This window comes from Cricetulus griseus, chromosome 2, assembly GCF_003668045.3.
Source record: "Cricetulus griseus strain 17A/GY chromosome 2, alternate assembly CriGri-PICRH-1.0, whole genome shotgun sequence".
Taxonomy (NCBI): Eukaryota; Metazoa; Chordata; class Mammalia; order Rodentia; family Cricetidae; genus Cricetulus; species Cricetulus griseus.
Genome location: NC_048595.1, coordinates 382891545 through 382915716, shown reverse-complemented (window position 1 = coordinate 382915716; position 24172 = coordinate 382891545). Strand labels below are relative to the sequence as shown.

Below are 24172 nucleotides of genomic sequence, written 5' to 3'. Positions count from 1 at the left end.
AGTAACTATGACCCAAACAGAGCAGTTACCTCTTAATGGAAGCCCAAGGGTGTCTATCCCACACTGAGTAGATCAGAAGGGAAAACAGCTTCCAAATGAGGCCTATGAGGAACCAAGAACACATTCCTTCCAGGTCCTTCCTGTTGGCTCCCCAGAGAGCAAATTCTACCACTGTCCTGTCCCAGAGGCTAAGGACTGACTCTAGTCACAGCCCCCATTGCCAATGCCATAGATGCTGAACGCAGGTATGCATCCTGCTGACCACAGGAAAAAGAAAGCAACCCCACCTGGCACTGTGCGGCTTCCCAAGCTATAGTGGGAACTCACGTGGTCACCTCCATAGCTGCACCCTGCTACTGACATGGCCAAATGGCACACAAGGGCCCTGCAAACGATAGAGGGGACCTGACCACCTTGCCTGGGCAAACCTCTCCTTGGCAACAGGACAGGTTCAGACAGGACAGCTAGAATAGCTCTGTAGGGGCCATAGCCCTACAGGAGCCATAGCCTGGGATGAAGGGGCTGGCAGACACTCTGCACAAAGCCTCCCAATCCATGGATACCCTGCCTGGGCACCTGGCCTGCACTTCCAGTGGTCTGTTTACCAGGTTTATGGGGCTATGGACCAGGTCCCTTGGTACAATGACATGTGAAAGCTTGAGATGGCAGAAGGCACAGTAACTTCTGCTGTATGGTCCACCCATGGGGCCCTATAGGTGTCATCCCCAGATCAATAATGGCAGATGAAATCCCGCTAAGAGGCATCTTTCTAGAAGAGTTAGGAGCTCATGAGTACCCCGTCACCCCAAAACCCTTGTCTAAGACAAGATAACCCCCAAAGAGGACATGCACCCCCACCTGTGTTCCAAGTCACATAGCAGTGGATCCCAAGAAAGCTTACCATCAGGTGGGAAACTAAATGAGCCCACGGCCCAGAAACACTAGGCAGACATCTGTCCAGAGGTGGTTCAGACCCAGTCAACTCCAAACTAAACATACTGAGTCAGAAGAGAGTCTATTGAGACTCACTTTGCAGTGACCTGTGTGCAGGACTCCATATATTCAGGCCATCAAACCTGTAGCCAAGCCCCAACATGGCTTTCTGTCTCCAGCCCTTAACAACTAGCTCCTGACACACCAAAGGCAGATGGGTACTCAGATGCCTGAAGTGGATGTCTGTGAAGGGACCTGGGAACTCACACAATCTCAAATGCAAACTTCAGAACACATGTGACGTGCTTAACTTTACCCAGCTCTGGGCGACACAGCCAGTGGTCCTGGCCGGCACCTAGTTCCTAACTCTGCGCCCTCTTGACTTCCACAGCTTCATCTCTTCCTGAGCAGGGGAGCATCTACATGCTCCTTCAGGGTTTCTACTCAGGCTGGTTCTAGCATGTGCACCCTCATTTCTTTGTCTCCATCTCTTTTCTTGTCTCTGCACCTTCTCTAAGGTCTCCTCATTCTTGGTGTGGTTGAGTCACACCTAGCCTCCCCACCCCCAGCACGTTAAGACAAGCCCTATCTTAGGAAGGAGGTCATCAATGCTGGATTGAAATGGGATCCAGCAGCCTAGGAGCTCTGCAGCTTTGTTCCCACCTGATTGCTAAGAAATGCCCCACGCTCTAACTGCAGTCTGATCTAGCCTACAAGGAAACTGTTAAATATTTCACTAGTTCTACTCAACGGCACCAGCAGGCTTACAGCGGGAGTACTATGTTGGGCATAGCAGGCCTGTCTGCTGCTCCATTTGTCAAGGGACTCTATAGCAGGAGTCCTAGGGGAGCCAGGCTATAGGCGTGGGCACAGCCCATGCAGGATAAGTGAGGCCCTGCCCAGGAGATACCCAGCTGTTAGGTAACTATTATGAGTTACATAGCAGGGAAGATCCCATGAACAAGAGGCAAGCACTACACAGCACAGACCATGTTAAGGGCAGTCAGTACTGCCAGCCCATGTACTCTACTCCACTCAAGCTTTGCCCTCCCTACAACTCATTCCTCCCAGGATTTCCTCAAGGGATGATGGAGACAAGATGGATCCTGGGAGTCCTAAGAAGCCAGTGGGCTTGGCCTATATCACCTGGGGGTTCTGGCCTGGAGCAAGGACCCTAAACCTAAGGAAAGACAGTGGAAAGCTACAAGCCCCAACCAGCCAGGTTCTGGAGTGTGACCTTCATCTGATGGAGCTGCCATGTGGCTCCAAATAGCCCCCACATAGCCATGCCAATGGAGGTAGAAGAAAGTGAGGGACCATCAGTTGTTAGTGGGAGCAAAGCTAGGATGTATAACCATGTCCTGTCATCCTAAGCCCCCGCTTTGACCATTGGGGGATCACATCTGTTCCCACAGGAAACACACCAAGGCTCCAAATCAAAAGAATACCCACCTATGAGTAGAAGGGAAGATGACACAGGAGCTGGAATGGGGGAGTGGAAAGGGGTCTCTGGGGTAGGGGTATGTGAAAGGAGGGGAGAAGAGTCCAAGAACCTCCAGACCCTGTGCTTAACAGTTTATGTAGGGCTTTAGAACTTCATGCCTAGCCCAGCATGCTCCTCCACGGTGGCCTGTAGCATGACCTTGGATGTAATCCCCACCAAGTGTATCAGTCTTCTTATCTAGATGAGGGTCCTAGAAAGGAACCTCATGTGCCAGGCAGGTCACAGACACCCTAGAGCTCTTTATGTCCTGGTTGCATGTGCTAGCCCTCTAGCAGCAGGGCCAACTCCAGATCCCTGGCTGTCACTGTCATGGAGTCTCCATGTTTTCAAAGCAGCCCCAGAAACCAGATTCAATGATGGTGCTCTACTCTCAGCATATCAGGTTAGGAAGGGTGAATCCCAGGTGATGACAGTAAGAAGGAAGCTTGGAGAAGAACCAGGGCCTCCCAGCCTATAAGCCAACCTTCCTGGAAGGGATCAGGGTAGCCACCCAACAGGCATGCGGCAGGTGCAGAGGCTGGCAGGGATGGCAGAGGGGGCGGGGACAGATTGGTCAAACTCAGCAACCTCCTGCCAAAAGCAGCCAGTTCATCTCTGGATGGCTAGCTCACTTGAGTGCACTCATTTACATCCCTGAGTGGGAATCCCTCGCCTGGCCTCAGGGTTTCCACTCAGCATGTGAATTCCAGCGGCCTCAGTGCAGAAGAAGTCACAGCTCAGGGGAGTCCCTTGACCCCAGCAGCAGTGAAGGTAGGCCTAAGGGACCTGGTCAAGTGACCAAGGTCTCCAACAGGGGTGACAAGGCCCCAGGGTACTATGCTGAAGTTCTGAACTGAAGCCTTCTGCAGGTGTCATGGTTCCCTAACCATCCCTTTCTCAGACTCAGGAGGAATAAGCGTGACCTGGAAGCCAGGGACCTGGACATGAACTCAGGCTGGGCAAAACCACTATAAATTTACATAACAAAGTAAACATAAACATGACCATCTCTCTCATGATAAAAAAACCAGGCAAGCTGGGATGTCAATTTTGCCTGAATTAGCAGACACGGGAGTTGGAGGGAACCCAAGGTGAGGGCGAGGGAGCATGGGTCTCTCAGCCAGTCAGAGGGGTGAAATGCAGTGTCTGGAGGAGGGTAGCTCTCAGCAGCCATTAGAGGCCCCATCACTGTCTCATAGGAGTGGGATGTGGCCTGTGTGGGCATGTGACTTACAGACCAAGCAATACTGCAAGCTGGAGGGCACCAGTGTCCCTCAGTGGGGAGGTCACTAGAAGCAGAAACATATTCCACAGTGGGAACATGATGCCTGCTGAGTAAGGCAGCTCAACACCCTTCAGAGAGCTCCACAGAGTGCTGGTAAATGGGGGTCTGTGGCACCTCGACCAGGGGAATCCACAGACCCCCAACACCTGGGAATGGAAAACAGCCTCGTCACCTGGGAAAAACACCATAGCAGTCCCTCAGAAGCATGGGGCCTCCGTGAGACCCAGTGACTCCAAATACAAACAGATGTTTGTGAGAAACTATATTCCCAGGTGTTCTGTTGTTTGTCAGGGCCCCAAAGTGGAACAAACCTAATGTCTATCAATGCATGCACGAATAATCAAATGTGGTCCATCCAAACCCTGGGGCTTGTTTTGCTTATTTTAGGAGTTTGTTGTTGCTGTTTGTTTTTGAGATAGTCTTGTTATGTAGCCATGGCTGGCCCAGTACTTGCCATATAACCCATTCCTGCTTTAGCCTTCCAAGTGCTAGTATTAGACACATGCTATCACTCCAGAAAATTAAGGCTAGAGATACACTTGGGGTTGAATTCAGAGCCTTTCACATGCCAGGCAACCACTCCATTGCTGAGCTCTACCCCCAGACCAAACCACAGGACATTATTCAGCCACAAAAAGGAAAAAAGCCAGATAACAGTGGCCACACACTGTGCCAGTCGTTTTATAGGAAAATGTACAGAATAGGCACACCTGGCCAGTGAAATGGCTCATCAGGTAAAGGCACTTACAGCCAAGCCTGATAGCCTGAGTTTGAATCCTATGGCAGAAGGAAAGAATCAACTCCCACAAATTGTACTCTGACCTCTATACATATGCCATAGCAAGCATAAGAGCATACACAGATGAATAGATAGATGGATGGATGGATGGATGGATGGATGGATGGATGGATGGATGGACGGACAGAGGCATATACGCTGTTTTTGATATGCTGTTTTTGAACTTATGGAGATGTTTGCCTCTGCCTTCCATGTTCTGGGATTGAAGACATACCACCTTGCCCGGAGGAAATTTTTTTTTAATATGCAAAGCCACAGAGATGCAGCAGACCAGCAATGGGCAGAGCTGAGGCTGGGGAATCTACCAGTGACCATTAAAGCACACACAGTCTCTCTTAGGCTGCAGAATATAAAGCATACACTGGAGGCCATTGAGTCAGACTCACACAATGGCCCCCATAATACCACAAGGGTGCTGCTAAGAGGCTGGCATCAAACCAGCCAACCACTGAGGCCTTCATGCTGGTGCCTGGGTCCCAATCTCTCCAGGAGCTGCACAAAGCAAAGGGCTGTCACACTCCCAAGAAGGAGCAACACAGGCATGGGAGAATATCTACCACTGCACGCTGACCTGAAGTCCCTGGAGAGGACAGATTATAAGACCAAAGCTCTGCAAAGGACCTGGCCTGGGAGCAGCCTCTGAGCCACTAGTTTATGGATACTAATACCTACCAGCATGATAACAATGGGCCAACTAGTAACCAACCTCACTTAAGCCTCAAACTATGCCCAGAACAAACACCAACTCATCCATTTTTAAACTGTGTGTACTGAGGGGAGGGCCAAGGGCAAACAGCATCACCTGGTCCCTCTGCAACCAGCGAACCAGTACTCTGCACAGTGTCCTGAGCTAGGGCTAAACCCATGGTAGGGACTTCCCATGATTCCTGACATCCGTGTCCCTGGAGTGGTTTTCGTACAGGGCTCCCTAATTTCGGAAGGCACAAGAGCCTAGGTTCCAGGTCTGACCTTGCCAAGATCTCTGCAGCAGCTGCTCTAAGCTGCAGCCCTGGATGCCAAGCCTACCTCCCAAGTCAACACTTCTCCCGGGACCCACCTGCCTCACAGGGAGTTTCCTACACATCAAAGATGGGCCATCCAACTAGCACCAAGCTCTGGCATGTCCCTTCTTGATCTTCTGCCACCCTTAGGTGCCCACATGCTCCAAACTATACCTTTAAGCTAGTCACCCTAAACAATGAGCTTCAGCACTGTCCCTCCTTTGCAAGGGCTCCTGGTAGCCCCTAAATCCAGATGTTCTGCCTCCAGTTAAGACCCCCATATCCTGCAAGTTCCCTTCCCATTTCTCTAGTTAGCACAATACCTGCACCTTCTGAGCCAGCTCCCGTCTGCCTAAGGTCAACTCACCCACCATGGTACCCTTGGGAAATAAGACACACGCCAGGGACCTTCTCCTTGTGATGTCAAGACAAGCAAGGTAGGATATGCAAATTTTAAGGTCACACACTTAACTGCCTTCTTACTCACCGGGCTTCCAATCTAAAACAATGTTGCCCAAAGTAGCCACAGAAACCTGGCCTAGAAGAATGTGCCACTTTCTATATAACTACCATCAACTAATACCCAAGCCCATGTTGGCCATGAGGGTATTCAACCCTGCATGTGGCCATGGGATTGCCATAACCTCAGAATCTTCTGTCAGTCCCATGCCTGGCTATGTCACCAGCAGGAGGTCCAGGGCTAGCCAGATATCACCAGGTGGTAGGTCACATGGGTTAAGAGCACCTACGGTCTGCATTAACAGGAAATCCTAACTGCAATCTAGCTAGACCCTGCAGCTAGTAAGTGGCCAAGTGAGGCTGTGACTTAGGGTGGCTCTCTTAAGACCCATATAGCACCCTCTTCTCTACACACAACCTCATGGTACCTCAGACACGCCCACACTCAGGTAGGTGGACCCAGGCCCAGTCTAACTCTACAATCCTGACTAGACACACAGATGGGCAGACAGCAACAGCTAGGAGAACAGCCTCTGAATGGTTCCTTTGGCCACTGAACCATAAATCTTGTATTGTGCATGTGTGTATATAGCACACAGGTGTGCATGCATGTGTGTACATATGTGAGTGTGTACGTGATTGTATGTATATATACATGCACGTGCATTTATATGTGTGCATGTGTATATTTCTGTGTACATGTATGTATGCATGTGTAGATGTATGTGTGTGTGTGTGTGTGTGTGTGTGTGTGTGTGTGTGTGTGTGTGTGTTTTGGTGCAAGGCAATTCTTGAGCATCCCTGAGATCCTCAGCCCAAAGACTTTCATATCACCCAGACTTGTGGCTTGCACACCTCCACACCAGCACTGGACAAGATACAGTTTTCTGTTCTCTATTGCTCTGTATTGTCACCTAAAAAGGGGGATACACCAAGCTAGATGCATGGTCTACCCCTAGACCAAAAATTGAGGGACTAGCCACGGCCTTTGAACTCTGGCAACAGCACCAACCCAATACACCAGGAAGGTAAATGGTCCTACCCACCTAGCCAGGCAGCATAGGGCACATAGCCTGGCTCTCAGGAGGCAGCACTAGTAAATTATTAATCTTGCCAGGAGCAGTACACAGTCACCATCCTATTATGAAACATTAATAATACAGGAGCTAGGGGAAGGCCGGTGATCGAAGCCACATCTGGAAAGATTACCAGGCTCAGGAGCTGAGAGGGAGAACCAATGGCCATCAAGTACACTCAATGATTCTGGGGTACTAGGGAGGGGGACTGAGTAGAAGTGCACACATAGCCAGCCTGAGACTGAAGAGGCCTGTCCAGATGAAAGGCTGCAAGATACTCACTTGCCCAGCTTGACTCCACACTCCCAGCCAGATGCACCCATGAAATGCAAGCTCTGGAAGGCAGGGACCTTTGGTTTGATCACACCAAAGCCTCAACTGGCTAAGGTTCTCCAGTGATACCTGATACCTGGACAAACAGCTCCTTGCCATTGGCTACCATGTGGGCTAATGAGAGCTCAGCCAGTGGCTGGGTCAGTGACATATATCCTGGCATGGACAGACAAACTGAGTTTACAGACCAGCCTCTCCATGCCCCATCCCCACACCAGTGTTCCTGGGGAGGTCAGGCCAGGCTACAACATTGTGTTTATATGAGAAGTTTCCCAAACACCCAGAAAAAAACAACAAACAAGACAAAGCAATGCAGCCTCTAGACAAAGCTTGGTACAGAAGTCCCACCAAGACAAGGGCCTGTCCCAGTGGGCTCTGCGAATTGTAGTGCACAGGCAACAGGGGACAGAGAACTGGGCCTCTGCATAGGTCTAAACTGCCTGGTCAGGCATGAATCTTCACATGCCCATACTCAGCTTGGCTACCTATGAACTGGGCATAATACCCTTCTTGTCCACATCAGGGGATATAAAAGACTCAGGGACTGGCACATACTCACAGGGTCCCTGAGCTCCTCACTGTCCCGGGGTGAGGGCCGTGGTGTCTTCAGAGGGATCTCGTCTCCACACTCGGTGTCCGAGGCATTTGGAGACTCGGCTAGGTCAAGGAAGTCTTCTCTCTTGTGGCCTCTGAACCTGATCCTATCCAGCCTCCTGAGCATGTTCAGCACGGCACTCCTCGGCCTCACCTGGACATGACGGGAGGGTTCCCTGCAAGAGAGTGGAGCATGTCAGTGGCTGCCCGCTGCCTGTTGCCACCATGTTTGGTTCCAGCTTGTACTGAGGCTGACAGTAAGCACCCAGCTCTACAATAAATGGCCAGATCTCATCAGACCAGCCACTACCCAACCACAAATGACCTGGCCAGTTGCTGAGGTTCCTGCTATACACAGTCCTCACAGAGCAGAAGGAAGCCCTGGTTCTCAGAGGGGTCCTCCTGGCCACACAGAAGGTCCAGTCTGGGTCACCACAGTTTGACAGATTAAGGGTATAGGGACAATTAGAGCTGGGAAGGAAAAGGCTGACCACTCTCCTAAGTGCTAAGAGTTAAGCCTGGAAACTAAGTTACATACTGCCAGGGACAGTACCAAGTTGGGCCCAAGCATCACCTCTGCCTCTGCAGACACCCTGCACAAAAATGGGCAGGAACGGACTCCGTCCATTCTTGTCTGCCCAACTTTCCCCCTTCGCCATCAAACACTGGTTTGGCCTTGGAGACTCAGCTCCTATAACAAAGCCCTCCCAGAAATGGACACAGAAGTTGAGCAAAGGCCTGGTACCATGTCACATTACACTCTGTGTGCCACATACAAAGCTCATGTAAATTAACAGATACTGTGTACCAAAGGATGGACAACCCCTGGGGGCCTGCTCTCCACCCCACTATCCTGGAGAGTCATGGCAACCCTCAAAATCCCCAGGAGGCATGAGGGAAGGGCTGTTTTTCTCCAGTGTCCAGCTGGCCTCATTCCCAGGACGATAGCAGGGCTGACTAGGCAGGAGGGCCCCAGTTTCAACCATACAGCTCCAGGTCTAGGGCTACAGGTCAGGACCCCACAGGCTGCCCTTGCCAGAGACCCTGCTCTGACATCTTCAAGAACCCTGGGGCCCCAGGGTACAGTACAATGATATGCCAGGGCTCCAACCTGCTCTGCCATTCACCTCCCTTCTGAGCTGAGACTTCTGTCTCTGGAGCAGAAATGATCCCAACCAGGCCAAATTATTCTGGGAATTCAAGATGACACATGCTGAGGGCCTGACCCCAGGCCTGGGCCTAGGCCCAGTCAACCACAAGATTGTTTTCATGCAAGGAAAACCAGGGGAGTGAACTGGGTGGGTTCAGTGCAGCAAGGCGGGAAGAGCTTCCTGTTTGGGGCAGCAGCACGGAAGCCCTCGGTGGACAGATAAATCACAGCCTAGACATAGCCTTGTAACAGACAAGCCTGCCTGCCTCAAGGCTCTGGCTCTTCTTGGCAATCAAGGCCTACGGCAAGACTCACTAATGATGGAACCCATAAGACCTCTGCCAGAACGTATCAGAAATTTCTAGAGAGATGAGGGAGAATAGCTCAGTTGTTAGAAAGAATGCTTGCTTAGCATGGATGGAACCTTGGGTTCAATCCCTGGCACTGTGGTGATACATGCCTGTCATCCTGGCATTTGGGAGATGGAGGCAGGAGGGTCAGAAGTTCAAAGTCATCCTCTGTTACATAGCAAGTTCGAGGCCAACCTGGACTACATTAGATCCTGTCAGGAAAGAAAGGAAAACAAATCAAAAGAAGCAGGGGGGGGGTGGGGGATGGGGGGGGAAGAATTTGTTTTGCTCTGAACTACAGACCAGTGGAGACATGCAGCCTGTCAGAGAGCCTAAGTGCAAACTGGCCCCCAAGGGAAACAGAGCCTAATTAGCTACAGACAGCATGGTGGGTGGGGTAAGCAGTCACTCAGGATGGGAGCACATACCAGCCCCATGGAAACATATCACATATAAGAACTATGAATTTCAGAGGGACCAAAGGGACAAGACATTAGACTCCATAACATACACAGCAAATCACCAGAAAGGAGATAATGGTCTACACTGAGAGATGGCAAGTAGGGATGGCTCAGCATAGTTAAGAGCTCTGGCTGCTCCTCTGAGAGCAGCTTCCAGAACACATATGGTGGATCACAGCCACCTGAAACTCCAGTTTCAGGGGATCAGGTACCCTCTTCTGACCTCTGCAGACACCAGGCACGCACATGGTGTACACACATACATGCAGGAGAAATATTCATATACCTAATATAAAATAAATAAATCTACAAACATTTTTAAAAGAGACTGGAAAATAAATTCACAAAGTAAAAAAGTATACAGACTACTAGACAAATAAAAAACAAAACCAAAAAAAAAAAAAGCTCAAACATTTAAAAGTAAAAGCATACACTATGTAAAAGGCAACACAGGTAGCCTATATGAATGAGAGATTCACATTTTCCAGGGCCACATGACCAAAGGGGGTTGGGAGGGACTACTTCCTAGCTCACACAAAAACTGGATGAGTTACCAAACAGGAAACCAACACACACTAATACTGCAGGCGCTTCAGGATATCTGGAACACAGATATCGGCAAAGCCAGTGGTCCACCTTGTGAGTTGCTGATCCCACCATCAAGTACAAGAGGGAGCGAGCACACTTTGTGTGTGAAAATCCTCACTGCATATCACTGCACCGTGCCATAGCCCTGAGGTCACACTGTGCAAAGAGGTGTGAATAGAGACACAGCTCCACCAGGGTGCTGGCTTAGAGTAACTTCAAGGAGTCTCTCGCCAAATGCCCCACAGTGCCTTCCAATGGCTTTGTTCCAGCAATGTATTTCCTATGGTAAGATTCACACACCATAGGATGTACTAAGTACTTTAAAGAGTGCATTAGGTGATGTTAACTATATCCACCCATCCTAGAATGTTTTGTCTTGTAAAACTGCAACTACCTTCCCTCAATGAACACCAACTCCCCATGCCATTTCTTGGAACTTCAGTGCCTATGGCTTTAACTGAGAAAACTAAGATCAGGGGCTGGGGAGATGACCCAGTGTGTAAGTGGGCTTGCTAACAATCATGAGGACTCAAGTTCAAATTCCTAGCACCCAGGTGAAAAGACAAGCTCAGCCAAATGCACTGGTACTTGTTAGTCTAGTTCTAGTTTTAGTGACAGACCTTGTTTCAAAGAAATAAGGTAGAGTGTGACAGAGGAAGACATTTTATATGTTCTCCTCTGGCTTCTGCACGTGCATGGGTACACATGCAGGCATGTGTGTTCACACATAAATAAAGAGAAAGAAAAAGAAGAAAGGGAGATAGAGAGCAAAGCACGTAGAGGGTTGGCAACCTGACACTGACCTCCTTTCTTCTGGGAATGCCCAGCCCTGTTTCTGCCACTACAGGCTGCAGAGAAGGGAGGGTGGGGAGAGACTACAAGATGCTGAGGCCATGGGCACCTGGATGCAGGAAGGCACACACCTCGGTGGGCACAGGCTATCTAGGGCTGAAGAAGGCAGGAAGCATAGCTTTACAAGGAACTCTTGGCTCTTTGAGGGCTCCCTCAAGTGGGTTCCCTGTCTTAAGATACTGGAGTTCCTCAGAACTAGGGCCAAGTTCTCCACTAAGCTTCATCAAGCAAATGAAGAGAGGGGACAAAGGCACCCCAACATCCAACCTGCCACCACCCGAATGGAAGGCACACAGTGGGCTGGCTACCCATGGGAGTTCAGGCTCCTAGCCACTTGCTCAGCTCCACACATGGAGTCCTGCTGAGCTGGTCACACTGAAGGGAGGACCAGGAAGTATAGACTCTCCCCAAGCAAGGGCAACGTGAGGACCTCTTCCCGGTCCCACTGCTCTCCTTTATGTACCCCCGAGGTCCCACAAAAAGATGACCTTGTCAGGTTTCAGTGGCAAAGGACCAAAGCTCAAGCCACCACCATAGAGAGGTCCCTTCTGACTTTCCCAGCAAACATGACCCAGCAAGGGACACCTGCCATGCCCATAATGGCATCCCTGCTGGCTAGAACACCTCCCCAGGGTGACCATACCTCAACAACAGCTGCAAAGACCCTATTTCCAGATGGACATGAACTTGGAGGGCACTGTTCAACTACACACACTACCTGGCTTACAGAGGAGGAAGCCTGGACCAAGGCTGCCTGGGGCTGCCCACCCTCCAAAGCTAGGTCTTGACGCAAAAGGTAGAAGCATTGCCCACCAAGCCAACACTGTGCTCAAGTCCCACCTGCTGCCCTGATTTCAACCACCATAAATCCTCCACAGGCCCCTCCGACCTCCCTGTGTACAACTGACCACCACCCCTAGGCCATGGAAGGAAGTGACTCTTCGGCCTATAGCCTGGCTGTTCTCCCTATAGCAGGACCCTCTCATGCATCCACAGCCCTGTGTACCCCAGCCCCCCATGTGCACCCCAGCCCTCCCTGCAGCTACCTCACACCCTTTCCCTTTGTCTTGTCAAATTCTGTGCAGTGGCACTTCCTGGGATGGGACACTTCCTTTGTTGGTTTCCTTGATGCCATTAGGTTCTCAGGTGGCCTCTCCATCCCTCCTCGGACTTTTCCCTAGGCTGCACCAGACTCTGCCTGATCAACTGACCTGGAAGGGAGTGCGCCTTTCTCTTAAGATCAAGACAGTTCACTTGGAACTCAATGCCCCACTTTTAATTCACAGACTCCCTCAACCCAGTGACATACACTCAGAGTGCAACCCCCCATGCCATCAGCTGGGCCATCACTGCACCTCTATCTGGAAGGAGGCGTATTTAAACACACCCCAGCAACAGCTGTTCAGGAGCATGTTTCAAGGTCACAAGTAACTGCCAGCCTCAGAGCTAGGCTTGGCACCAAAGGTTTTGATGATGCAGGTATCTGCAGGCCCTAGCAGGGGAGGACGATGGGTGCTAACCACTCTCTAGGCTCCTCCAGTTCAGGTGGCATCCTGCCAGCTGCCCAGCCCCTCTCTGCAAGCGAGCCCTGGAGTGTTACCGCGCACTGCACTGGCAAGCAGCTGAATGGCTTCCAGACACACAAAGGAGGTAGTGTCTGAGAACCCTGGACTTGGGAACCACAAAGGGCTTTATTTCTCTTTCCAAGCCCGAGACTAAGAAAATAAAAGCGGCTGCCAGTCTCAGCACTTGGCCTGAGAGCAGCCCTGGCTCACCTTCCTCCAGCTGAAGCTCCTCTCTGAATTCAGAGTCTGAGTTTGGATACACGGGTCTGTAACCCACGACCCATAAGCTGAGGCCCAACTACACTCCTCGGCCCTCCTTATCTGGCTGCTGTCCCACAGATCCTGGGATAAACCACATCCTCTTTCCCATTGGACACCAACCCTTGCTCCTGTGTAACAATCCCAGGGGCCCCCAGCTGCTGAGCAAGACTGAGCCACCTGGCCCTCAGCCAAATCTGTCTTCTTGGGAAGGTGGCCCCTAAGCCTCGAGAACATGAAGGGGGGTTAGACTTCCCATGGTCAGGCAACCACATCAGTCAGTGATAGAAAATGCCGTCCACTGAGAATAACAGCCATTACCATCTTCAGCAGAGTAGCTGAGGCTGCTTGCAAGGGACATTTTTGCTGATCTTCCATCACAGAAGAGGGTGGAGAGGGTCGCTAGAGCCTCAGCTCAGATTTCAGCAACTCCTTCCTGCACACACCCCCTAGCTATAATAATTCAGCCCAAGCAGCACCTGATCCTGTGGTCTTGAGAGGTGACAGACATACAGAGCAAGAAAGCCTAATTGAAAGGGGGACTCCTTTTATCATCTGTCATCTATTCTGGGTTCAAGTCCCAGCACCCACATGGCAGCTCATAGGCACCCGTAAAGTCCAGCCCCTGAAAGATCCAGCGTCCTCTTCTGGCTCCTAGAGGTACTGCATGAATGTGATGGACATACACACACGAAGGTAAACACTCATGCACATAAAATAAAAAAGAAAGAAATGACAAGGCCAAGTACATAATGCCTCTGCTTGTGTTCAAGCTTCCAGCTCACAGAGCCTTTTGGTCTAGGTAGATGGGCTGGTTGGTAACTTTGTGTGTGTGTTGGGGTGCTGTTTAGAGGTCATCCACACTCCTGTAGGCAGCAAGCCCTCTCCCATATTCTCAAAGTAAGCCCAATAAACTCATTGGCTGGACTTTTGGTGGAACTGTTATCTTGTTTTGTCATTAGTGGCCTATCTGGGGCTAGTAATATTTGTCTATGTCTCTCCAAAAAAATGTCATGCAGCAACTGGAAGAGAGGTAGGTATAGCAACAGTGGATTCTGAGGTTTTGCATGGTAAATGGGGTCAAGGAACAGTAGGCAAGATAGGTTCTAATTCACATCCCAACCCATATGTTTTGCTGACTGTCCCTGCAGTGACAGACACAGGCACCCCAACACACACAAAAAGCTACCAACCAGCCCATCTCCCGAAGGCATCCCTAAGGCCAGGGGGCCCCTAGGGTACTACCCATACACTTCCATCTGTCCTTGGCCACTGTCATTCCAGCACCAGATGTGGGATGTTGGCTCAGACCTAATGGCCTTCAGGTCTGCCCAAGCTCAAGGAACCACCATCTGGGAACCATCTCCTGCACCCTAGATTCACACCATGGTCCTGTAAGCTGGGCAACCGATGGAAGCCTAAATGCACCTGACTTGGGGACCCTGAATATTAAGCTGGCCTTATTGGAGGAGACATATCATGGGCAGGCTTTGAGATTTCAAAAGCCCAAACCATATGAGCAGGTGGCACATGCCTTTTAACCCAGCACTTTAGATCTCTGTGAGTTGGAGGCCAGCCTTGTTTACATAGTAAGTTCTAAGACAGCCAGAGTTACATAGTGAGACCCTGTCTCAAAAAAAATTAAAATTAAATAAAAATATAAAACAAGCAACCAAACCCCACACCATTCCCAGGTATCACTCTCTGCCTGTGGATGAAGATGTAAACCCTCAGCTACTGCTTCAATGCCATCCCGCCTGCTTGCTGCCAAGTGTTCCACGCCATGATGGTCATGGACTAACCCTCTGAAACTGTGACCCCCAAATGAAACACTCCAGGCTCACTACACAGATCCTAGATAGAACCCTTGTGGCTGAGTCACAGTAGGGACTATGATATGTTTAGAAATCCCAGAACTATTCTCACCTTCCCCAGGCCTCCACACTCCCTGAAACCAAGTGGCCTGACTCCAAGGAGAGAACCTTCCTCCAACCCTCTTCACAGCTCCAGCAAAGCAGCTATGGTCAGAATGTCATGGACATGCATAGACACTCCAGGACTTTTATCCTCCAGCCTGAAGGTCAGCATCTCACCTGTTGGTTCCTTCCTCGATTGACAAGAAGCAGAACAAGCTCCCCACATACATCCATCTTCCCCCACATACACCAGATCTCTTTTAGTCCCGGGACACCACACTGAGGCTTGCTACTGCTAATCCAACTGACAGACGGGGAGACTGAGTCTTGAGAATGCAGGCAGGGTAAGAGGTACAATAGCACCAGTATAAATTGATCCCAACACACTCCAGAGCTCCAAGACCAGACATCCTTCCCACTATAACCTTCTACTGAAGTGGAAACCTAGCACAGCAGCCACACACAGGTTCATTTTAGAAAACAAAGTTTGCAGGAAAACCTATATTTCAGCAGGTAATTAAGGAAAAAAAAACTATTACATAAGTGACTACACTCAGCAACAGGAAACCCACGCAAGAATTCCTCACTAGCGAAGCATTCTTTTCCAAAATCCAACCATCCTCCAAGCAACCAGGACCAGGGAGGATGGAGCCAATGGAGACATGTGGAAGGTGACACCTTCTGCAGTTCCTGGATACAGCCTGTCTCCCTGCCATGGCCCTGGCCCACATTCCAGAAAGCAGACTGTAGCAGCACCCCAGATCTGAAAGCATGCAACTCTCTGCAGGAATAGGGCTCCACAGATGGTGCTGTGGGAAGCTCAGTGGCCAGGTGGGATGGGGGCCATCTAGCCGCTGCCCAGTTATCTGTCACAGTGCCAACAGGCATGGCTGCAAGCCAATAAACATTTACAAAATCAGGTGGGATGCAGGTGGTTACCCACACCTTCCTACTGTCCTACACTGATGCATCTGTGAAGAGTAAGAACTCCCACAAGGGTCCTAGGAGTTACTGACATACTAAATGGCTGGGCAGGGCCAGCAAGAACCTCAGCCCCATGACCAGCACTTAGGTTCCACTTTCGAAAGCCTGAGGAACACACACCCTGAAGGAAAGGAGCAGGGCCAAGTGTGATCTACACAAATGTAACACAAATAATAAAAACCCAGAGACAGGCAGGCCGGTGGTAGCGCACGCCTTTAGTCCCAGCACTTGGGAGGCAGAGGCAGGTGGATCTCTGTGAGTTCGAGACCAGCCTGGTCCACAAGAGCTAGTTCCAGGACAGGCTCCAAAGCTACAGAGAAACCCTGCCTCAAAAAACAAACAAACAAACCAAACAAACAAACAGTGACAAGCCGGCAGTGGTTATGCATGCCTTTAATCCCAGCACTCGGGAGACAGATTAAAGGTGTGTGCAACCAATGCCCATCTTCGATTGCTGTGACTAGCTTTGCATTCTGATCCTTCAGGCAAGCTTTATTAAATCATAAACATCACCATACTGCCCCCTTTGAGAAAGCCCACCAAGCAGTGGCTCCTCCCCCATAGCTGCTCAAGACTACACTAACAGGGTATTTAAGATCTGGTCTCTAGACTTGTCCCATGACTTCTCTCCTGCCTTAACCAAGAGTCTCCCCGGAGTTGCTCTACTCTGTTTATTAATCCCGGTCTTACTAATTTGACTGGACTTGGCTTATTGCAAGGATGGAGAAACCCACAACCAGGGATTTTCAAAATACTTATCAACAAGGGCTAGCACCAGGTGAATGAGGAGACAGGTGGAGTTCAGAGAAGTTCCAGTGAGCCCCTAATTGAACCCGACACCAGTCTTTTTTTTTTGGGGGGGGGGTTCCAAGACAGGGTTTCTTTGTGGCTTTGGAGGCTGTCCTGGAACTAGTTCTTGTAGACCAGGCTGGTCTCGAACTCACAGAGATCCACCTGCCTCTGCCTCCCGAGTACTGGGATTAAAGGTGTGAGCCACCAATGCCCAGCCCGACACCAGTCTTAAACAGCTTCCCAGGTGAAGAGCCTATGAGCCACCAGATGAGGTTCTTCCCCTCCAGTTCCTCCTGCTTTTCTTAGCTTGACTCAGCTGCAGCTAGAGGCCATGCCAGCCCAAGGACTCTTGCAAGGATGGTGCTTAGACCCCACACCCAGATCAAGCCCTGAATATGCACAGGCCCAGCACTGCCAGCATAACTGCTATCAAACGTTATATGTCTAAAACAACACTTGGCAAGATGACTCCCGCCTCTCTGGCAGCTGGAGACCTCTCAGCACCCCTCACTAGTGGTCCCTGCTTTAAAAATCAAGTCCCACTAATAGGAGAAAAACTGAAAAGCAAACTGCAAAGCCCTCCAGGTATGCCTGACACCTAAAGTCCAGGTAAACTGAAAGTTGTATGATGTAATCGGTGCTGGCCTTAAGGCAGAGTCTTCTGGTGGCCTGAGGGCAAGGTGGCAGGAAGACATTGTTCCAGAGAGTGCTGCTGGCTGAGCAGACTGCAGGCACAGCTCCCAGCCAGCCAGAAAATGAAGTGTGTGAGAGGGCCACTGCTCAGGAACACTAAAGACAACCACCTATTCGGTGTTCTGGGTTCACCTACTTGCATCAGGCATGCTGTTGCTTTTTGTTTTCTTTAATTGTTCTTGCTTAAGATAATATCTCATGCAGAAGCTCCAGTTGGTCTGTAAACACTATGTACCCAGGTTAGCTTCAAACTAGCAGCAATCCTCCTGCAGCTGCCTCCAGAGTGCCCAAGATTATAGGCATGAGCTTTGGTACACTTGAGTTTTGGTGATGGGATGTGGACAAGGTGAGGGTGATACTACTGGAGCTGTGAATGCTGGTCTCAATAAGGGGAAGAGTGTTCCTGGCCAGAGGGATAGACAGTGACAGCCCAGGAGGGCCACCTTGCTGAAGGCCAGACTACTGAGGTAACGAGCCAACTCGTGAATATGCAGAGAAGGAGTAGCCAGTGTCCTCTTACCAAAACACACCAGAGAAAGGAGTGGCCAGTGTCCTCTTACCAAAACACACCAGAGAGGAAATGGCAGAGGCAACTTTGTCAAGGATCATCTCACTCCAAGCACAGTGTGGGGCCCCAAGTGACCTGTGACCCACAGAGGAGAGAAGGCAGTGGTTCCCCCAAGTGATCTGTGACCCACAAAGGAGAGAAGGCAGTGATCCCCCCAAGTGACCTGTGACCCACAGAGGAGAGAAGGCAGTGGTTCCCCAAGGGACCTGTGACCCACAGAGGAGAGACAGCAGTAGTCAAGATTCAGGAAATGGAACATGGGTGGTGGCCATGGAACCCAGCAGGCAGCTCCTGGTTTATCTGGAAGGCTCAACCAGATAGCATGGGGCAGCAGAGGTGGCAGGAATTGGCCACAGATAATCACCCCATCCAGCCTTCAGCAATTCAACAGCAGCTCCGCTCTGCTGGGGACAAACAAGCACCTGCTTGGCACTTCTCAGGTCATGCCTCAGTAAAGCCCACAGCAGCTGTGTTCCTAATTCTTCATCTCTGTCTCCAGACATGATATGCACTAAGAAAATCCTGGAACTTTCTGTGATTCTAGTGACTTTTTTTTTTTTTTTTTTTTTTTTTTTTTTAGATAGGGTTTCTCTGTGTAACAGCCCTTGTACTGAAACTCCTTTGTAGACCAGGCTGGCCTGGTCTACACAGAGACTCACCTGCTAAAGGCATGCACCACCATGCCCTGGGGTGGTCTTCCATTTTAGAGAGATGAAAAAAAGAGATATCGGGGCAGGAAGACACAGCCATCACAAGGTAGAAGATGGAATCTGGCCTTGCTGCTCTAGTCCTCCACTGGAGCCCAGCCAAGATGACAGCCCAGGTGCGAGATGTGGCAAGTGGCAGAGCTGAAGAACCCGTATGAGGGGGCTTCTAGAACCAGCAGCTGGAGGGTAGTGGTGTGTGTGTGTGTGTGTGTGTGTGTGTGTGTGTGTGTGTGTGTGAGTGTGTGTGTGTGAGTGTGTGTGTGTGTGTGTGTGTGTGTGAGTGTGTGTGTGTGTGTGTGTGTGTGTGTGTGTGTGTGTGTGTGTGTGTGTGTGTGTGTGTGTGAGTGTGTGTGGTTACAACCACAGGGGACCATTAAGAGCATCAGGAAAGCAGTCCTCTAAAACAAAAAGACCCAGTGACCCAGCAAGCTAATTGCCGAGTTCATGTGCAAGAGAATGGGCAGCAGGGGCTGAGGTGCCTGTATACCTCTGCTCACAGCAGAACACCCACAGAGAGTGACGCACACAGCCATCCCCCAACTGTCCTATCACAGAAGACCCCGTGGAGAGCTGTAGGGACACTGGGTGTCCCTCTTCACTGTTTTCCTCATAAGTGAACTTCTGCTGTGTATGCCAACATGTAATGGGGCTGTTGTAGACATTCTTCAATAAGTTAATAAATATTTTGAAGTACCTCTAGTTTTAATTTCTGGTACAAGAGGTCGCCATAAACACAACCCACATAAACAATGCCTCTGCCATGAAGGCTGTAAAGGAACCAAGGCTGAGCTGGAGACCAAGCAGGAAGGAGTGGGAGGTGGGAGGGGTGGAAAGCAGACTCAGAGGCCTCCCAGACAGATACCAGGCAACCACTAGACAGCCCACAGTGGCCTCTGACAGGCCACATAGGTCTTGGGGGGGGGGGGCTGAAGTGGGTTCCTCAAGGAGCTACATCCAGGTGTAATCTGGCAGAGGGCCAGCATCAGGAAGATCAAACTTTAGAATAGGAAGGCAGAGGAGGCCAGGAATACCACTCCGGTCACAGAGTCAGTTAGAGCAGCCATATCCTTCCCAGTCACAGCCAGAAACAGCCCTGATCCATCTCTAAGTTACTAAGATATCAGGAACTCTAGTCGGCCTCAGGTACCTATTACAATATCCAAGGGTCAGAGTCAAGGCTGGTGGGTAGCCCCTTATATAAACTTCACAGTATGGTCACTGTCCACAACACACACTAATAGGCCGAGCCTGGGAGAACTTGGCACCCAGGAGTGAGGCCAAGGAAATGTGGGTGTTACCCTGGAGGCCCACAGGTGGCTTGAGCAAAAACAATGTCAGGATAGAAACTAAGGAAGTGGAGAAAGTGTAATAGCCAGGGCTACTCCCTGTCCTGTGCGTAAAGGGCTGCTGGGAAGGCAAGACATAGCTGGGACACCTCTAGGTCCTCAGTGACCCAACATCATCCTCATTCAGGTTTTTACTTCAGTATTTAACTCCCAAGTTTTATTAATAATAAAAAATTTAGATAAACTCTTCATGTGTCCATCCAGCCTAATAGACTACCCCAGCCAGGACTTCAGACAAGCCCTGCACTTTCCCATCACACCAAGACTAGACTAGTTCTCCCAGAACTTGACCATTTTCTCAATGTTCTCAGAGTTCCCCAAAGATGTCCTTGCCCCCAGACACCAGGAAGTAATTTCAAGAACATGATGCCCACATTCCCAAAAGGTAGGGTGGGTAGTTTTTGGTCGTTTAGTGGGTTATAGATGTTTACCATCATTTAGGGGGGTTGGTTGCAAATTGTTATATGTCATGGTCAGGGAGGAAACTAAGCAAAGGAGGTTAGATTCAGGGATCGCATTCTGAAAGTAAAAAGGGGGCTATAATAGGAGGGGAGGTGGATTATTGAATCTACATTTAAACTAAATAAAAGCAACTATTAGACTCAAATATTTTACACTGGTATGGATTTTTCTATACTGATACAAAAAGTTATTTTTGCTATACTGTATATGTGTTTCCACTCATGTTTAAGGTATTTCTGTATATTAATACAAATTTAGGTTATTTTTTATGTGTATGTTTCTACTCTTGTTTTTTTGTATTGTACCTATGCATCTCCTTTAACAATGGAATATAAAGTTCTAATTCCTTGAAAATTATTATTACAAACTATTTAGGATAATTAAGAAATGCAGGTTAGTAGCTAGTTATCTATAATAGTCAATTTTGTGGCCATGTTAGGTATGTTTACAAGATCAAACAGAGATATATTCTAGATAGATGGTCTTCAAACACTTCAGAGATCTACAGATTATGACATTTAAGATGTCTTAATAACATAAGGCTTTTCATGACAGTAAGACACATCTGTTCCTGGCAGCACCAATTTACTTCCAGAAAGGATGATGGGCATCAAAGAACCTCCCTATGGAGTTTGCTTTCATTGTGGCAAAGCTAGCCACTGGGCAAGAATCTGCCCTTGCCTCAACTGCCTACAGTATGCTCTCCAAATTGGACAAGCAGGACACAAATGAAGCTGACTGCTGAACTTTATCAAGATAAGGTAGGACAGTCATTCAAATTTCCTGGTTCACAGAAAAGTATGTCAGATAGTCTAGTCCTGTAGGCCAAAGATGGATGCCCCAATGTTGTAGAGGAACCTTGGGTGACTGTCCAGGCAGCCAGATGTCTCTGTCATTTCTATAGTTTTGGAAGTTGTTTGATTGGCACTTCCTGTTTACTCAGGTAACATTGTATTTTCCCGGGTCTTTAATGGGGTTGAAGACTAGATAGTTACAGTTACAGTTTTCCTTGTTACCAAATTTAGAAAAGAAACTCACAAAAAGATGTAAAGTGTATAAACTTGAAAGATATAAAAGCTTAATTTGTTTATCTATTAAACAAATTAAGGATATGTTTTAAGGTCTAAAAAGGTATTTATAGGATGGTAATACAAGTTGTGATAGAAAGTGGTTTAGTTATAAAACTTTGAACTCACCAAGATAACATAGATAATAGAGTGCTTTCTCCAAATTTGCCAAATACAGATAGACTGGACATTGTGAATATAATTCTTACCTGATAATTGTTCTTATTGTATATAGTTAAAAACCTTTCCTTTTTATTTAGACAAAAGGCGGAAAATGTTGCAGGATATTTGATTGCACAGTGACACTTTGAGACTGTTAAAAAAAAAAAAGTTTAACCTTAAATCAGGGGGTGGTGTTAGTGACTATCAGACCAGAATTAGCCATGGAGGTTTTGGAGGACCCAAGATACATAGAGAAACAGAAAGCAGTAGGAAGGGGCTTAGAAAGATTCACCGACCCTTTTAAATTGGGGAAGGAGAGATAAAGGAAGGAGGTCACTGGTTGCTTCTCTGCCACTTCCCTGATCAATCAGGTTTTATTTTTTTAAAAGATTTTATTTATTATGTATACAATGTTCTGCTTGCATGTATGCTTGCAGGCGGGAAGAGGGCACTAGATCTCATTATAGATGGTTGTGAGCCACCATGTGGTTGTTGGGAATTGGACTCAGGTCCTCTAGAAGAGCAGTCAGTGCTCTAAACCTCTGAGCCATCTTTCCAGCCCTCAATCAGGTTTTTACCCAGGTATTTGACTCCTGATTTTTTATTAATAATAATAAAAAACTTAGATAAACTCTTCATAGGGTTTATGGGATATCAGGTCCCCACCTGCCCTGAGCCTGGCAGTTCTTTGTCCCTTTGCCTTTCCTTTGGTAAGTATAGAGTGGAAGCCTTTTGCATCTTGTATGAAGGTCAGCTTTAGCTCCCATTCCTGTCACATGTAGAATCAAAATGCAAACAAAGGTGAAGGATAGCTACAGGAGACAGTCTCTCTTTAAACTATCTCCTCTCCTGTCAGGGCTTCAGTGACACTCATGTCATAAGCTGCAAGTTTCCCAGGCACAGTCCACGCTAGAGAGAAAAAGGTCACTGGTGGTCACACAGCTGAGAGGCTCATTAACTTGCTGGCAAGGAGAAAGCCTGCCCCCCCCAATGGGGAATACCTGCCCAGCAAAGCCTATTAGAAATCCACCCACACCATTGTCCAGCCAAAGCCAGGATGAAACAACCCAGAGATAGTGGGGCTATCTCACTGCAAGGGAATGGATGGATGGAATGTTTCCATCTTCCCCAGAGCACAGAATCTTATGTCAAAGAAGAAAGTTCATTGGTTAAGTTTGGGTTGCCAAGTAATCCTGCACTAAGCAGGATTTTCTCTTTCTTTCTTTCTTTCTTCCTTCCTTCCTTTCTTTTTTTTTTTCCAAGACTGGGCTTCTCTGTGTAATAGTCCTGGCTGTCCTGGAACTCACTTTGTAGATCAGGCTGGCCTCAAACTCAGAGAATTCTTTAACAACGTGAATATCTAGATGGCAAAGCCAACAGCCAGCACTGCATCAGTAACCCACAGCGTGCAGCTCCCAGTGCACCAAGGCCCACACCCATGCAATCCATGCAGCTTAACACAGCTCAACAGGAAAAAGACCTGCCCTACACCCCTACGGGCACGATCTCCAAGGGTTTACTGCGTGTATGCCCTAGATTCTCCTAAAGTCTTGGGCCGTGACTACCTAACCTCACACCATCTCGGTGTGTGCCAAGTCCACAGCCTGACCTCACTTCCTGTCCCAGCATTTTCCACACACACCTCTCCTGGTTCATTCACTCCTCCCTCAGCCTCAGCCTGAAATCAGCCTGAGAGATGACAAGGGTTGCTGCTTCAAGATCCTGAGTCTCCTGAGTCCACACAGCTATAGCCTTCACTTTCAGCTCCTGTTTCTGTCTCAAGTAACCCTGCTCTCCAGAAGCTCAGTGCTGTACCAAGGCTGTATCACCATAGGGCCCCCATCCTATGCTTTTGGGATGGGTTCCTGCCAGCAACTGACCCCACACACCTCACCCCACAAATAGAACATCCATAAACAAGACCCAGCAGCTGGCAAACCTGAAGCCATACAGTGTTGCAGAGCTCCAGAGGAAAGATGAAAGAACAGCTCAGGGCTGGAGAGATAGATGGCTCATTGGTTAAGAGTACTGGCTGCTGTTCCAGAGAACCTGGGCTCAATTTCCAGCACCCACATGGCACCTCACAACTGTCTGTTGTGGAGGAGAGGAGAGAGGGGGAAGTCCCACTTCTAGGGGACCCAACACCCATGGCAAAACACCAATGCAGATAAAATTTTTAAATGAATTAATTTTTAAAAAAAGAAAAAGTAAGAGCAGCTTGTAGATTCTGGCCAGGACTACCTGGACCATGTCCTGAACCTTCTGTAGTTAGAACCCAGTGACAAAAA

The 24172-nt window shown here is 49.0% G+C and overlaps 1 protein-coding gene across 3 annotated transcripts in view; it reads right to left on the bottom strand.

The window, feature by feature from the left end:
• The window catches only part of Gramd4 (GRAM domain containing 4), a 75610-nt gene that overhangs the window by 34656 nt on the left and 16782 nt on the right, over positions 1 to 24172 (bottom strand). The window contains exons 1-2 of one of the 3 annotated variants that reach the window (XM_027396199.2): positions 13140 to 13289; positions 7929 to 8139 (exon numbers count right to left, since the gene is read on the bottom strand). In XM_027396199.2, coding sequence (XP_027252000.1) covers positions 7929 to 8090 — 162 coding nt within the window. In that variant the 5' untranslated portion in view covers positions 8091 to 8139; positions 13140 to 13289. Of the gene's footprint in view, positions 1 to 7928; positions 8140 to 9573; positions 9595 to 13139; positions 13290 to 24172 lie in introns of those variants that run through there. The other 2 variants (XM_027396201.2, XM_027396198.2) reach the window with 2 other exon arrangements.